Here is a 14,484-nt window from a genome sequence, read left to right as displayed (position 1 = left end):
TGAGTTATCAGCTGTCTAATCGTAGACAACACAATGTCGAGCCTTAACCCGCGCCCTGGTGGGGGGGGGGGGCTATTTTTTGCCCCCCCCCTCCAGACTTTTCGATATATCTCCAGAACCGCTGCGCCGATCGTCACCAAACTTTCAGTACCCTCCCGGACATCAATTTTACACATTGTGACCAAAAATTTTTCCAAAGGCTATGATAGGTTGGCCGGAAATGACGTCAGAGTGACGTCATGTTCTGCCGTTTTCGACCCAAAAAAGGGTTTCGCGGGAAGAGCTGTCAGGCCTATAGCTTTGCAAATACAGAAAAACGATAAAGACATAAAAGCTGTAGAATTGACAGGGCTACAAAACTGCTATCTCGGATTTTTAAAATTTTTGGATTTTGACCCCAAAAATCAAAAAATAGATTTTTTGATTATAATTGCCGAAAAATCCAAAACGTTTTTTGAATTTCGAAAAAAACCGGAATATATGTGATAGTCCTTACCGCCTTCTATCTACATACCAAATTTGAGATCGATACCTCTTTTTTGGCCAAGTTACAGCGAAAAAACTGTTCAAAATTGATGACGTCAAATTTTCAAACTCAATTTTTAGCAATTCTAGACCTCGTAACGCAAAACAAAGACCACCATTAGACTCCCCGTGACGAGCTGCATCGAATCAATACCCATTTTATGCAAAAATATCAACTTTGAAATTTGACCTTTTTTGACCTGACCTTGACCTGACCTCCACCAGAAAGTGACCTAAGCCGTACCTGATAGTCTTATAACCAACACCATTGAGTTGGAAATGAAAAATTGGCCATAAAACATGCATCGCACAACCTTAGTACCTAAAGTTAGGTTCATGTGACCTGACCTGTGACCCTTGGTGACCTGACCTGTGACCTGACCTGGTAATGTCAGTGACCTCTTATAGCAATATATGTACTAGGCAACTGACGCCCTATCGCTGATTCTCGACAAAATGCGTTTTCTTCGGTGTTATAGCGCATTCCCTAGATGACCCGTGAACGGTGAAACATTTCATCTTTGACCTGACCTGTGACGTCATCGGTGACCCCGAGGTCAATGAAATTTGGTTTCCCTCGACAAATTTGACAGGCCTTTCGAACGCCGTTTGAATTTTGCGGATCCGTCCAGTAGTTTCGGAGATACGAGGGGGGGCAAAAAATAGCCCCCCCCCACCAGGTCGCGTTATAAACAGACCCCACCAGGGCGCGGGTTAAACTGTAAGCCCGTATTGGTATTGTTTCTTTTATTTGGCTGTCGAACATTATTTATGGTTTGAAATATGATTTTATGTAAAATAATTGATATGAAAAAGCCGTCTTATCAGTTATGACCCCATTTCACCACACGCAAGTGGCAGAAATGACAATGATCAGCTGACGCATTTTTCTTGGCCGAAGTCAGAGCGCGCGGCCCGACGCACCACGCGTATTTGGAAATTCCGAACTCGACGAGCATCAGAAGCCACCTAACAGGCGTGTTCGAAACCGCAGGAGATGATGATGAACGGGTTTATCGAAACTTGATTGGATGAGCATATCGGTAATAGCGATTTCAGTGTGTGCATTTATTGTTCATAGTGGTGTGAAATGTGGTTGGGGTACGACCGACAACCCGTCGGGGCGAATTTCGCACTGGGGTACTCAAAATTTGAAGAATTTAAGACGTTTCCATGAGTTTTGAAGGTATGGATAAGTTCTAAAAATCCGGTTCTCCTTATCTGGGCCATTAACTCCATACGGTCCAAGAAAGCTGGCACACTACCTTTAAACACAAGATATGTCGACCTATCTTAATTTCGGCAATATAGTTCCCGGGTTTGGGCACCATGTTATAAATCGAGGACTTAGACAACTTTAACAAATTCGTTTATATTGCCGAAGCACCAATCAAGATACAAACAATACGAATAGCTCCGATTACAAATTCGGATTTCAATCCACAAACTCGCTGATCTTCAATTTCACATTATTTGTCGCGCGCGGTTCGTGCACTTTTGGGCAGACGACTTTCAATACACAACAGTCCTATGGGCGTTGCATGGAAAGAATGGGACCAAAAGTCGGCAGTGCCCCCCTTTGATTGAAGGTGTTCCGCCGCTACTGTACGCTAGCAGGTTTTTGCCAGACCTCTTTAAAGGAAAAGGGTCACCTTTAACATGGGGTTTGAAACTGAGATGGCCATCTTGTAGCCCGTGTCCGAAAACCCCGAGAGTGTCCCACCTTACGGCCGATTTCGGCCTCCATTTGTAGGTATCGGCAATTTTAAAAGAAAATATGCCAGGAATGCGTTCTTATCCTCTAATACAGCCACTCGCGGCGAGGCTTTGGTTTTTAACCAATCAGCTCCAATCAGCTCAGCTTTAACCAATCAGCTAATCTGACACAGGCCGACGAGACTGTCTTCTGAAGGCTGATTGGCTTGAGTGTGATGTCATCGCTATGACATCATACAGAAGGTGCGGTAGAGAGTACAAACGTAGTACCAATATGTTAAATAGTTTGACATACTTTTTTGCGAATTATGCACTTCTGGCACCAGATTTAAAAAGAACATGAAAAATAATAATGTCAAAATGAAAAGCAACGATATCTTCATATTTCACGAAGGTGGCACTTTTCCTTTAAAAATAGTTAAGCTATACGCATTATAGTCAAAATTTCACTGTTAGAAATTTTTCAAAAAAATTTTACAGTACGTTCTTAACATCATACACCAATATTAATAGCACCATCGTGTTCCTGAGCTTAAAGGGACCCTCCCACCTTAACATTAGTTTTGAGTTGAGATAGCCAAATTGGTGGCCATGGCCTGAAAATACCGGTTTGGGCATTCACAACATCGAAAAATGCTTTAATTCGGAGATATGGAATTTCAAACTTGCAGTTTTCGGATTCTAAGGGGCTAATGCATTGGTATGCCCCCTTAGAATTTGTGACGTCAGCGGAGATCTAACGATTTTTAAATCTTTTACTAAAACATTTGGCAGCACGCGGTGGTATATGCTGCTTTGCGCGCAACAAATGCCGCACTTTCAAATAAAGTCGCTAGGAACAGCGGAGATCCCAAAAAGTAAACAAAAGTAAAAGTCTAATATCTTGAAAACCGGTGAATATTTTTCGATGAAATTTAGTAGATATTCATTTTTGCTCTTTCTGAACCGAGCGACATCACTTTCATGCCAATTCATTAACTTTTTTGAAGGTGGAAGGGTCCCTTTAAGCCTGAAACTGCATCGAATAGACGCCTTTTTTGTTGAACAGTTTCAACTAAAAAAAGGTCCTTTTTTGACCTGAAAGTGGCCTGACCTTAGCTAAATTCAGCCCAAACTGACCTCAAATGACATAGATGACACTGATATCGAAGTCCATGGCCTAAATTGTCCATCAAACATGTGTCACGTAACCAATGAATGATATCGGTGAGATTTCCGTAACCTGGCCTTGACCTGAAAATCAAAGTACAACTTAGGTACCCTAATGGTATGTATAGCATCTATTCACGAGTGTGCAAAGAAAAATTAGCCTGATCTGACTTGCGAGCCGGCAACCACACTAATTATTGTTAACAAGCCAAACATTGATAATTTTTACTTTGACTTGACCTGTGACGTCATCGGTGACCTCGAAGTCAGTGAAATTGGTTTTTACGAGACAGTTTTTCCGGGGCTATAAGGCGCCGTTTGAATTTTGACAATCGGCCCAGTAGTTTCGGAGTTTGGGAGGGGGGGCTATGAATAGCCCCCCCCCCCCCCAGTAGGGCGCGTTACAATGCATACTCCATTGGGGCGCTGGTTAAAAGATCATTTTGATTGGGATATCACAAGACTCATTACAGCTCATCGACCAAACCTTTGAACGTCTTTGCAACACTATCACGAAGTTCGTCGTCGCCTGACAGCACGGATTCGGGCCTATACCCAAACAGTACAAAGTCCAACAAGAAGTGCTTAATCACTCGTCTCAACGTCTCTGGTGTCAGCGATTTCACAAAGTCACCTGTTATCGATGCCGTGCTCGACGGCTTAGTCCTTTTTGGCAGCGACACTGTCGTGATGTTCGTCATCTTGAACAGCAGCTCGGCATCCTCATGCATTGTCTCGAACTTCCCCAAGAGCGAGTAGGGCAACAGACAGGGGTGACACTGGTGATGCATGGGTAGCCAGTGTATATTCAGGGCATCCGGGGGGTAAGAAACGTCCGGATCAAACGGGGGAGCGTCCGCCACCCATCGCGCAAACTGTTCAAAGGTCACCTGTGGGGGCAGTCCCTCTTCCGCCACCTGCTCCGTCGAGCGATTCTGCTCGTGGGCCAGTATCTGCACGGCGGTCCGGAATATAAACGGGCGGCGCCAGTTCTCGGCCTTGTACTTCTCCCGGAATGCCGATACCAGTCTTTCCAGGGGGTGACGCACGAACACAGCCGAGGTGTATGTCTCGAGACGACGGCGTGCCTCGGAGGCGGGCAACTCGGACAGAAAATGGTGCACGCGGCCTCCATGGACATTCACATCCATCATTTTCAACTCGTCCAGGGTCTTGTTTGGGGGAATTTGCCCAGACAGGGTGCCGAGGAGATGTTTCCAGCGCGTGGAGGAGATCTGAAACAGAGACACAAAAATCAGGCAGCTGATCAACGGTGGAGGGGGGGGGGGGGGTGTCATGCCAGGAGTGGGGGAACTCGGCACTCGATTATCTGAAGTCCGGGCCCGTAGCTGCTCTTCGAAAAATGGATAAATGAAACTCGTCTTTCTAGTCTGTCACAGCATATTTCAGAACGCGTGTCGCTCTTAACCCGCGCCCCGTTGGGCTCTGCCGAGCAACGCGCCCCGTTGGGGGGGGGGGGCCATTTTGGCCCCCCCCTAAGATCTCGAGAACCACGCAACGTAGCGACAAGCGGCAAACGGTGTTGGATAGCCCTATCAGGGAACTACCTTGTGACCCAATTTTATTGACCTAGGTCAAACCGATGACGTCACAGGTCAGGTCAAAGGTCCAATTTTCACCGTTTACAGGCATTTCAAGAAATGCGTTGTAAAATCGAGTAAAATGCATTTCATTGAAAATCATCGATGGGGAAATGTTCTTCAAACACATATTTTGCTAGTTGAGGTCACTGATACCAGGTCAGGTCACTGAGGTCAGGTCACTGGGGGGTCACAATATGAAAGTGTCGTGTGATACATGTTTTATGGTCCATTTTACATGACAAATGCGATTATGTGGGTCAGGCAGCCTTTGGGGCCAGCTTAGGTCACGTTTTGGTCAAGGTCAGGTCAAGGTCAGGTCAAATAAGGTCAAATTTCAAAGTTGATATTTTTGCATAAAATGGGTATCGAATCGATGCAGCTCGTCACGGGGAGTTCAATGGTGGTCTTTGTTTTGCCGTACGAGGTCTAGAATCGCTAAAAATTGAGTTGAAAAATTTGACGTCATCATTTTTGAACAGTTTTTTCGCTATAACTTGGCCAAAAAACGAGATATCGATCTGAAATTTGGTATGTATATAGAAGAGCGCAGGGACTATCACATATATTCCGGTTTTTTCGAAATTCGGAAAAATTTTTGATTTTTTTTAGTTTTTCTAAAAAAATCAATTTTTTGAAATTTTTTGGGTCAAAAACCCAAAATTTTGAAAATCCGAGATAGCAGTTTTGTAGCGCCGCTTTTTGTCTATTAGACCATATAAAGAACTTTGAAATTGCTTGATAACTGTAGATTTGGTGAGCGTTTCAAGATTGCATGTTTTTTGCTCATTTTTGCTCGAACATGACCTCAGTGTGACCTCAATAACTCCTGACCTAAGGTGACCTAAGACTTGAAATTTGGTGTGAAGGTGTCAAATTGATGCCCGGAAAGGTACTGAAAATTTGGCGGCGCTGCGCGCCGCCGTTTTCTTGCTATTCAGGAAAAACCACAGGGGGGGGCCAAAATGGCCCCCCCCCAACGGGGCGAGGGTTAAAGAACGCAGAGGAGAATATGAAAGCTGATTTAGCTAGGCAGTCCATTTCTAGCGGAGCCCTCGATCTATCTATCTATCCATCTATCTATAGCATAGATTCTGAATAATTCGCCGCCGCCGTCGTCGTGTGCGACGTAGTTAGTTACTTTGTTGCGCTTATTGCGGCGGCGGCCGTTGACCTACGGCAGTGAAATATTCAGGATATGTGGGCAGCCTTTACACGTAGCTCGTATTAAACTGTCGACTCCTTTTCGTTTTGCACGTAGCACGTGCATTAGGGGGTCACCCACATGCATCGGGAATAGCCCAATACTTGTCAGAAGGGATGCAGATAACCTATAAAAATCACCGCAAGTGAATAGGTTTAGTGATTGCTGAGATATAAGCTTCGCAGAAGCGTAGCTAAGGCCAGCGCTCATATTTACCTACTCAAAACTAAAAAAGTCAAAACTTCTGCTTTTCTACGTAAGACTTCCCTCGCTTCGCTAGCTTGTATTCAAGGCAGGTTACCTTTGGTATGGCGCAAAAGATCAGTTTGTATGTATCGTTGTAGATCAATTTTCTGCGCAGAAACCGATGATCCAGTAGGTAGTCGAGCGTGTCGGCGGGTCGGCGCGCCTCCGAGGTAGCCCTGCATGCCGACCTGAGTGCTGTCAGACGGTCCTTCAAGACCAGTTGGTCTGTCTGGACCATCTGGTGGTCTGTCGTAGCATTCCGCTGGTCCACCGTCTGAGCTGAGGGGTGTAAAGGGTGGGCTGGGTATCACAAATGAGGAGCCTCTTTAGCTGAAGCATGGGCCTGCCCTCTCAAAGAATACAAAATTGAGTGTCGCAACTCGTGAGGAAATAAGACCATATTCTTATTACATCTTTGTGGCATAGACGTTACGAATACTCGAATGAACATCAAACAAATAAACATCAATCATATTTGATAGTGAGAGACACGTACACGCAAGTCGCCAAAAATATGGCTGTTAGTGTTCAAGGGAGCTTTGACCCTTTGACAATTGACCAGCGCTATAGGTAACACGATGAAGGCAATCATAGCAACTCCGTGAAAGAAATTGATTACGGTCAGTACCATGCTAATCATCCTGTAGTGAAAGCTCTGGCCAAACTCTGGCCTGCGCCGAAAGAGGAGAGATCCAATCTCACGCGCACATGATTTCGAGCTAGGAAAAATTGATGGAGGAAAAGTGATTTTGTCACTTTTTATTTTGAATGCAAATAAAAAAGAATGAATAGCAAGAAATGCTTGACATGTTGTACGAAAAATGGCAGAAAGGTTATTTTCTACTCACGAAAATTTCTAGCATCTAGGTACCGCAAAGTGACGCTGTCATTGAATCTTAACCCTCGCCCTGGCAGGGCATTTTTCATAACACGGCTTGGTGGGGTCGATGCGACCCCCCCCCCCTCGCGATTGGCTCCTATAACACCTAGAAACACCAAATTTGATAGGTAGGTGGGCCCCCTGGAGTTCTCGCCCCTGTGCAAACTTGGTTGCTCTAGGTCAATATTTAGGGGGGTTTTGGGGGGGTATAAATGTAAAAATTTCGCCAAGAACAGGTAGAAAGTTTTTCGCTTATAACTTTTGATCTAATTAAGATAGAGCAACACGAAAAGCACCAGTGAACTCAGCACGTCAAGGCGCGTCGAATGATATACTTTTTTTTTAGCTTGCTTAACCCGCGCCCCGTTGGGCTCTGCCGAGCAACGCGCCCTGTTGGGGGGGGGGGGCATTTTGGCCCCCCAAGATCTCGAGAACCACGCAACCTAGCGACAAGCGGCAAACGGTGTTGGATAGCCCTATCAGGGAACTACCTTGTGACCCAATTTTATTGACCTAGGTCAAACCGATGACGTCACAGGTCAGGTCAAAGGTCCAATTTTCACCGTTTACAGGCATTTCAAGAAATGCGTTGTAAAATCGAGTAAAATGCATTTCATTGAAAATCGTCGATGGGGAAATGTTCTTCAAACACATATTTTGCTATTTGAGGTCACTGATACCAGGTCAGGTCACAGAGGTCAGGTCACTGGGGGGTCACAATATGAAAGTGTCGTGTGATACATGTTTTATGGTCCATTTTACATGACAAATGCGATTATGTGGGTCACGCAGCCTTTGGGGCCAGCTTAGGTCACGTTTTGGTCAAAGTCAGGTCAAGGTCAGGTCAAGGTCAGGTCAAATTAGGTCAAATTTCAAAATTAATATTTTTGCATAAAATGGGTATCGAATCGATGCAGCTCGTCACGGGGAGTTCAATGGTGGTCTTTGTTTTGCCGTACGTGGTCTAGAATCGCTAAAAATTGAGTTCAAAAATTTGCCGTCATCATTTTTGAAGTTTTTTCGCTATAACTTCGCCAAAAAAACGAGATATCGAGCTGAAATTTGGTATGTATATAGAAGAGTGCAGGGACTGTCACATATATTCCGGTTTTTTTCGAAATTCGGAAAATTTGGATTTTTTTAGTTTTTCTAAACAAATCAACTTTTTGGGGTCAAAAACCCAAAATTTTGAAAATCCGAGATATTAGTTTTGTAGCGCTGCTTTTTGTCTACTAGATCATATAAAGAACTTTGAAATTGCTTGATAACTGTAGATTTGGTGAGCGTTTCAAGATTGCATGTTTTTTGCTCATTTTTGCTCGAACATGACCTCAGTTTGACCTCAATAACTCCTAACCTAAGATGACCTAAGACTTGAAATTTGGTGTGAAGGTGTCAAATTGATGCCCGGGAAGGTACTGAAAATTTGGCGGCGCTGCGCGCCACCGTTTTCTTGCTATTCAGGAAAACCACAGGTGGGGCCAAAATGCCCCCCCCCCCAACGGGGCGAGGGTTAAGTGTACTTAAAGTTTTTCTTAAATTTTAAGTAAACTTTAATTAATTAATTAAGTTCAAGTTAGCCAAATTGCATCATATCGCATATCATTCGATTTGGCTGATCAGCAGGAACACAATGATACCATTTTTTAAGCTCTAGCGTCATTATGTGCCAATTTATTGGCAAAAACGTCATTTGACCTCAGTTGACCTCATTTGACCTGACCGATGGATAAGTACACCAAACAAAGAAGCACCAAGTGACCTGCTGTTAAGTACTGTGGTTTCAAAGCACAAAAGTGATAGAACGAAGCGGATATCTCCAGTATTTTCCGAATTTAGTATTTTCCCATAGGCTTAACATTACGACGTAATGACCTCTAACTGACCTCAGGTCAGTGACCTCAAAAACCCCGAAATATATGTTATACAACTCGGTGAACTTAGCACATCCTGAAAGTTTGAAGGAAATCAGTCCAAAACTGTGAGTTGGACAGGTGCAAAAAGAAAATTGAAATTTGACCATGACCTTGTACCGGTTTTTCTGATCTGGTGACCTAACCCAAGGTCACTCGGACCTGAAATTTTCAGGTCATATGTAAAAAGGCTGCCCCATAGGCTGTGCCAAATTTGGCGGCGCTGCGCGCCGCCGTTTTTACGCTATCTTCGAAAAGCCTTAGGGGGTTGCATCGACCCCCCCCTGCCAGGGCGAGGGTTAAAAGCCCGTAGCGTTTTTCTGGGGGGGGGGGACACCCGGTATATCACTAGCAGGAATACTCAATGTTCAACTGCAACACACTGTGGTACATACCTGGTTTTACTGAGAATCTCTCAGGTATGATGAAAAGCTTCGACGTCACAACTAACGCCACCAGTACGGCGATCTTCCACGCATGTGGCGACGGTGGCCAAAGCCTTTTCATCTGCAAATAGACTTGGGTGAACAACGTCTAACAGCATGTCTAGTGTCTACAGATATTTGGAGACTTTTTCAGACACGTTTCGTGGAGATTGTGGAGATTGCATTTGTGTATATAATTGCATGTACAATGTACATTGTACTCTACACATAAATTGCAATACAAGGAAGTTGTATGCTTAACTACAAAGTTCGACCCTCACTGTAATCATCTTTTTGAACGGGAAATATTTGTTTCAGGTCCCCAAATAGCTGTTTCTAGCACCTAATCGCTGTATAGCACCAAACAGCTTACCGGAACCTAATAACTGAAGCTGGCACTAAGATGCTGACAAGCAGCCTTATGTTGCCAGATTATTTAGTCGGATTGATTCTGAATTGTTATCAGAATTGCAATATTCAGCACCTATTTCCTTTCGCATTTACTCGGCCTATTTGATTGATGCCCTTTAATCGGATTCGTTAAACCATATCAGACAGAAGATTTGCATTAACCGCGCCCCGTAGGGGGGGGGGGCCGAAACGCCCCCCCCCCTGTCCTTTTCCGTCGATATCTCCTAAACATCGCCACCAAACTTTCAGGACCCCTCCGGGCATCAATTTTACACATTGTGACCAAACAATTTTCCAGAGGCTATGATAGGTTGGCCACAAATGACGTCAGAATGACGTCATGTTCTGTCATTTTCGACCGAAAAAAGACCTTCGCGAGAAGACCTGTCAGGCCTACAGCTTTGAAGCTACAGAAAAATGATCAAGACATAAAAGGTGTACAATTGACAGGGCTACAAAACTGTTATCTCAGATTTTTGAAAATTTTGAGTTTTGACCCCGAAAAATAAAAAAACATTTTTTTTGGATATATTTGCCAAAAAATCCAAAAGGTTTTTTGAGTTTCGTAAAAACCGGAATATATGTGATAGTACCTACCGTCTTCTATCCACATACCAAATTTCAGATCAATGCCTCGTTTTTTGGCCAAGTTATAGCGAAAAAACTGTTCAAAAATGATGACGTCAAATTTTCAAACTCAATTTTGGCAATTCTAGACATCGTAGAGCAAAACAAAGACCACCATTAGACTCCCCGTGACGAGCTGCATCGAATCGACACCCATTTTATGCAAAAATATCAACTTTGAAATTTGACCTAATTTGACCTGACCTTGACCTGACCTTCACCAAAACGTGACCTAGGCTGGCCCCAAAGGCTGCCTAACCCACATAATCGCATTTGTCATGTAAAATGGACCATAAAACATGTATCACACGACACTTTCATATTGTGACCCCCGGTGACCTGACCTCGCTGTGACCTGACCTGGTATCAGTGATCTCAGATAGCCAAGTATGTGTTTGACGAACAATGTACCATCGATGGTTTTCAATAAATTACCAATTTACTCGATTTCACAACACATTTCTTGAAATGCCTGTGAACGGTGAAAATCCGACCTTTGACCTGATCTGTGACGTCATCGGTTTGACCTAGGTCAATGAAATTGAGTCACAAGGTAGTTCCCCGGTAGGGCTATCGAACACCGTTTGAATTTTGAAAATCGGCCGGTAAATTTCCGAGATCTTAGGGGGGGGGGGGCGAAACGGCCCCTCTCCTACGGGCGGTAGGGTCCGCCGATAGCCCTACGGGGCGCGGGTTAACACGCGCACCGACGGGGGGGCGGATATCCGCCCCCCCCCCTTTGAGGTTTTTCGCGAATAGCGGGAAAACCTCATTTTTGGTACGATATGAGGTTTTCCGTCTCGTTAGGCTCAGATTCCTCCACTGAACTGCCCAAATGCCTCCTCCCCCCACCCCCTCCCGACTCTTCCTCACGCGAGAGCCGACGGCCAGGGCAGAGCGATTTCTCCGCTCCTGCACGCGCTGTCAGCCGCCGCGGGGCTCCTCCACTCCTGCAGCCAGCCCGTCCGAGCCATGCCTTGGAATGCAACTGCACTGACCTACAGGCTAGACTTCAGAAATATTATACTAGCTCGACTCGAAAGTGCTGCTATCTGCTTTCCTACAGATAGGCGCTACTTTCGGCATTTAGGTGCCACATTCAGAATAATGGGTAAAACATACTGAAGAACAGGTGTCGGAAACAGCTAAATTAGGTCATTTTGAACTATTGGTTTGTATCCAGCAGATAGGTGCTGGGAACCGGTTTTATGGCGAAACAGCGTTTTGGTGCCAGAAATAGTTTTTTTTAGGAAGCAATTAAATACGTCATTTTTTGAACATAGCCCGAAATTTGCTTAGAGAATAGCTGAGAAAATTTGTTGGTGCTCATTTGGGGGTCAGATAAATATATTCCTGCCCGGGGCCGGGATGATTCAATAAATGTCACCGAGGCTTTTTAGCGAAAACTCCGAGGGCCGTTAGGCCCGAGGTGCTTTTCGCTAAAAAAGCGAGGTGACATTTATTGAATTCCCGGCCTTAGGGCTGGAAGGTGTTTCCCATACCTGCCAAAAAGCTCACAACTATAATTGATAGTGACGTCAGCAGCCGTGTGGTTCAACGCGTTTAACCACACCCCTTGAACCACACGGCTGGCCAAGGCCATATATAGTCGGCTGGCAATATTAAAGCACTGCATTAAACTTTGAAAAGTGTGGTACAGTGCACGTGCCATTAAAATGCCTGGATGTCTCGATTTAATCATGCAATGTAGTAGGCATGGGAAATAAAAATTAAACAAGTTAATCATCTGTGAAAAGCAGTGCGCACAAGTAATTCACCTAGCAAAGCTCGTGCCGTCTTGACAGCGACGTTTACAGTGAGGGTCGACTTTACCTAAAAGAAAAATGAATTTAGGTAGGCACACTCAATATCCTCTATCTGGGCATATTCGTAAATATTAGTGCAATTAAAACCAATTATTGTGAGAAATGCGACCTCAACCACAAGGCGACTATATTGGTATATTCAGTATCGGTAAATTGCCGTCTCACCAGCTATGAAGACTTCTCATTGTGATCACAAACCAAAACAGAATGAAAGAGAATGATCATTAGAAAGATTCACCTGAGAATGAACACTTGTTACTGAACAGGTGTATCAGCTCACATACCTACCTCTGGTTCACTGCCACACTGTTCCTGCTGCACCGCTGACAGCCAGGCTTCGTAAACCGGAGACGCTCTCTCCCTCCCAGCCAACGCAGCCCGAACTGGCACGAATGATCGCTGTACCGTTAGCCTCAGCAAGTGGCCCGCGGCCACGCCGAGAGACGACAGCGCTCACTCTCGACCGACATTCGGGTGGCGCGGCGGCGGCGGCCGGCCGCTGCCGTTGATATGCACGGGGGCGGCGGTCGGAAGCTTATATCTTCGGAATTCCGATTTTGTCCAATGTCGAATTTGGAATTTGGTTGGATAATGACAGGAGGCTTTCGACAACATTGGACAATCACTTGCTACACCGCTGCATTTTTATAAAGTAATTGTGTATGCCGTATGGTATTGATTGGCGAATAGAAAGCTCAGGTTTCGATATGATAAACAATTTGGAGGTGGTAAAAGTACATTTAAAGCAAATTAAACAATATTGTTGAGTGTAAACCACTGCGCAGGCTTCGGACATCATTGGACAAATGCCTGGCTTGGACATTTTTAGACGGACAGTGGACGTCAAGTATTGGACATTGGACGGACGTGGGACATACATTTTTTAAAATTGACACCACTAGTATGCAGGGTGGCGGCGGTCGCAGCCTAGCGTCGGCGGCTGCGCTGAGTGTGCTGTGCACACATGTCACTGTGCCGGGCGGTCGGCCAGCCTCCAGCGGACATTGACACCCGCCGCCGGCACGGGTGACGTCAGCAGAGAGAGAGAGAGAGAGAGAGAGAGAGAGAGAGAGAGAGAGAGAGAGAGAGAGAGAGAGAGCGAGAGAGAGAGAGAGAGAGAGAGAGAGAGAGAGAGAGAGAGAGAGAGAGAGAGAGAGAGAGAGAGAGAGAGAGAGAGAGAGAGAGAGAGAGAGAGAGAGAGAGAGAGAGAGAGAAGCCGACGCCCGTTTCACCGCGAAATATTATGGGATATGCAATGCAAGGCTGATTGATGTCAGAATCTCCGTAACATGACATATCTCAAGTCAGACCTTTTCACAGACCTTTTCACAATATCCATTCTCAGGTCAGTGTGGGTCAGAGACCCAATATTGGTCTTTAATGGGCCCCTATGCTGGTATCTCAGGGTCTTCTAACGGCCGACGATGTGCTCAGCATATAGCTTCAAAGGCACGACACTCATTCGATCCCGGGGCCCCGGAACACATGAATTCGGATCAATCCTGGAAATATCATCGGAGCCCAGACAGGCTTTAATCAAACAGTTGAGAAAGGCGTATGTCAGAGATGATGCTGGAGTAAATCGCATCAAAGCTTGTTTGTTGGACGGGTCAAATACGCACATCTCTGGAAATATCTATGCAAGACGCTAAAGATGGGGTTTAACATGTCCAAAGTGGTCAGTGAGTGGTCATTTGGGATAAAGTATTACACCTAGTTATGTATGTAGCTTTCATTGGCTTTGGTTTGTGAGTACCGGTAGGTTTGTAATTGGTTTCCAGATTGTTTGCCATTGTGAAGCCCTGCCAAGTGCCAACATGACCTGGCCATAATTTTCCTGCCGTTTGCCAACACTGATCCGTAATTCAAAGCCGTGAAATATGCCGCGATATCACTCAGATCACGTGCAGGTGACAAGGGCCGCACGAGCGTTCACACAATTGGGGTCAGTTCACATGATC

At 45.1% G+C, this 14,484-nt stretch overlaps 1 protein-coding gene across 1 annotated transcript; it reads right to left on the bottom strand.

Annotated features, from left to right (window-relative positions):
• Window positions 1-3,648: 3,648 nt before the first annotated feature.
• LOC122365889 (carbohydrate sulfotransferase 11-like) lies at window positions 3,649-12,916 on the bottom strand. Its single transcript, XM_043337495.1, has 4 exons — window positions 12,812-12,916; window positions 9,630-9,741; window positions 6,497-6,720; window positions 3,649-4,625 (listed from the first exon to the last, which is right to left on the bottom strand). The coding sequence occupies exons 2-4, from the start codon at window positions 9,739-9,741 to the stop codon at window positions 3,858-3,860; spliced, it is 1,104 nt and encodes a 367-aa protein (XP_043193430.1). The 5' UTR covers window positions 12,812-12,916; the 3' UTR covers window positions 3,649-3,857.
• Window positions 12,917-14,484: the final 1,568 nt, after the last annotated feature.

This window comes from Amphibalanus amphitrite, unplaced genomic scaffold (genome assembly GCF_019059575.1).
Source record: "Amphibalanus amphitrite isolate SeventyFive unplaced genomic scaffold, NRLGWU_Aamphi_draft 000771F_arrow, whole genome shotgun sequence".
NCBI classification, from domain to species: domain Eukaryota; kingdom Metazoa; phylum Arthropoda; class Thecostraca; order Balanomorpha; family Balanidae; genus Amphibalanus; species Amphibalanus amphitrite.
The sequence above is the reverse complement of the archived record's forward strand: the minus strand, read 5'-3'. Positions and strand labels throughout refer to the sequence as shown.

Excerpts from the sequence above, each read along its gene's own strand:
- LOC122365889 (XM_043337495.1), bottom strand. The coding sequence starts at position 9,741 with ATGAAAAGGCTTTGGCCACCGTCGCCACATGCGTGGAAGATCGCCGTA. Across the intron at positions 6,721-9,629 it reads GAGATTCTCAGTAAAACCAG|CTCAGACGGTGGACCAGCGG; the intron begins GTATGTACCACA and ends TACACCCCTCAG. Across the intron at positions 4,626-6,496 it reads TCTTTTGCGCCATACCAAAG|ATCTCCTCCACGCGCTGGAA; the intron begins GTAACCTGCCTT and ends TCTCTGTTTCAG.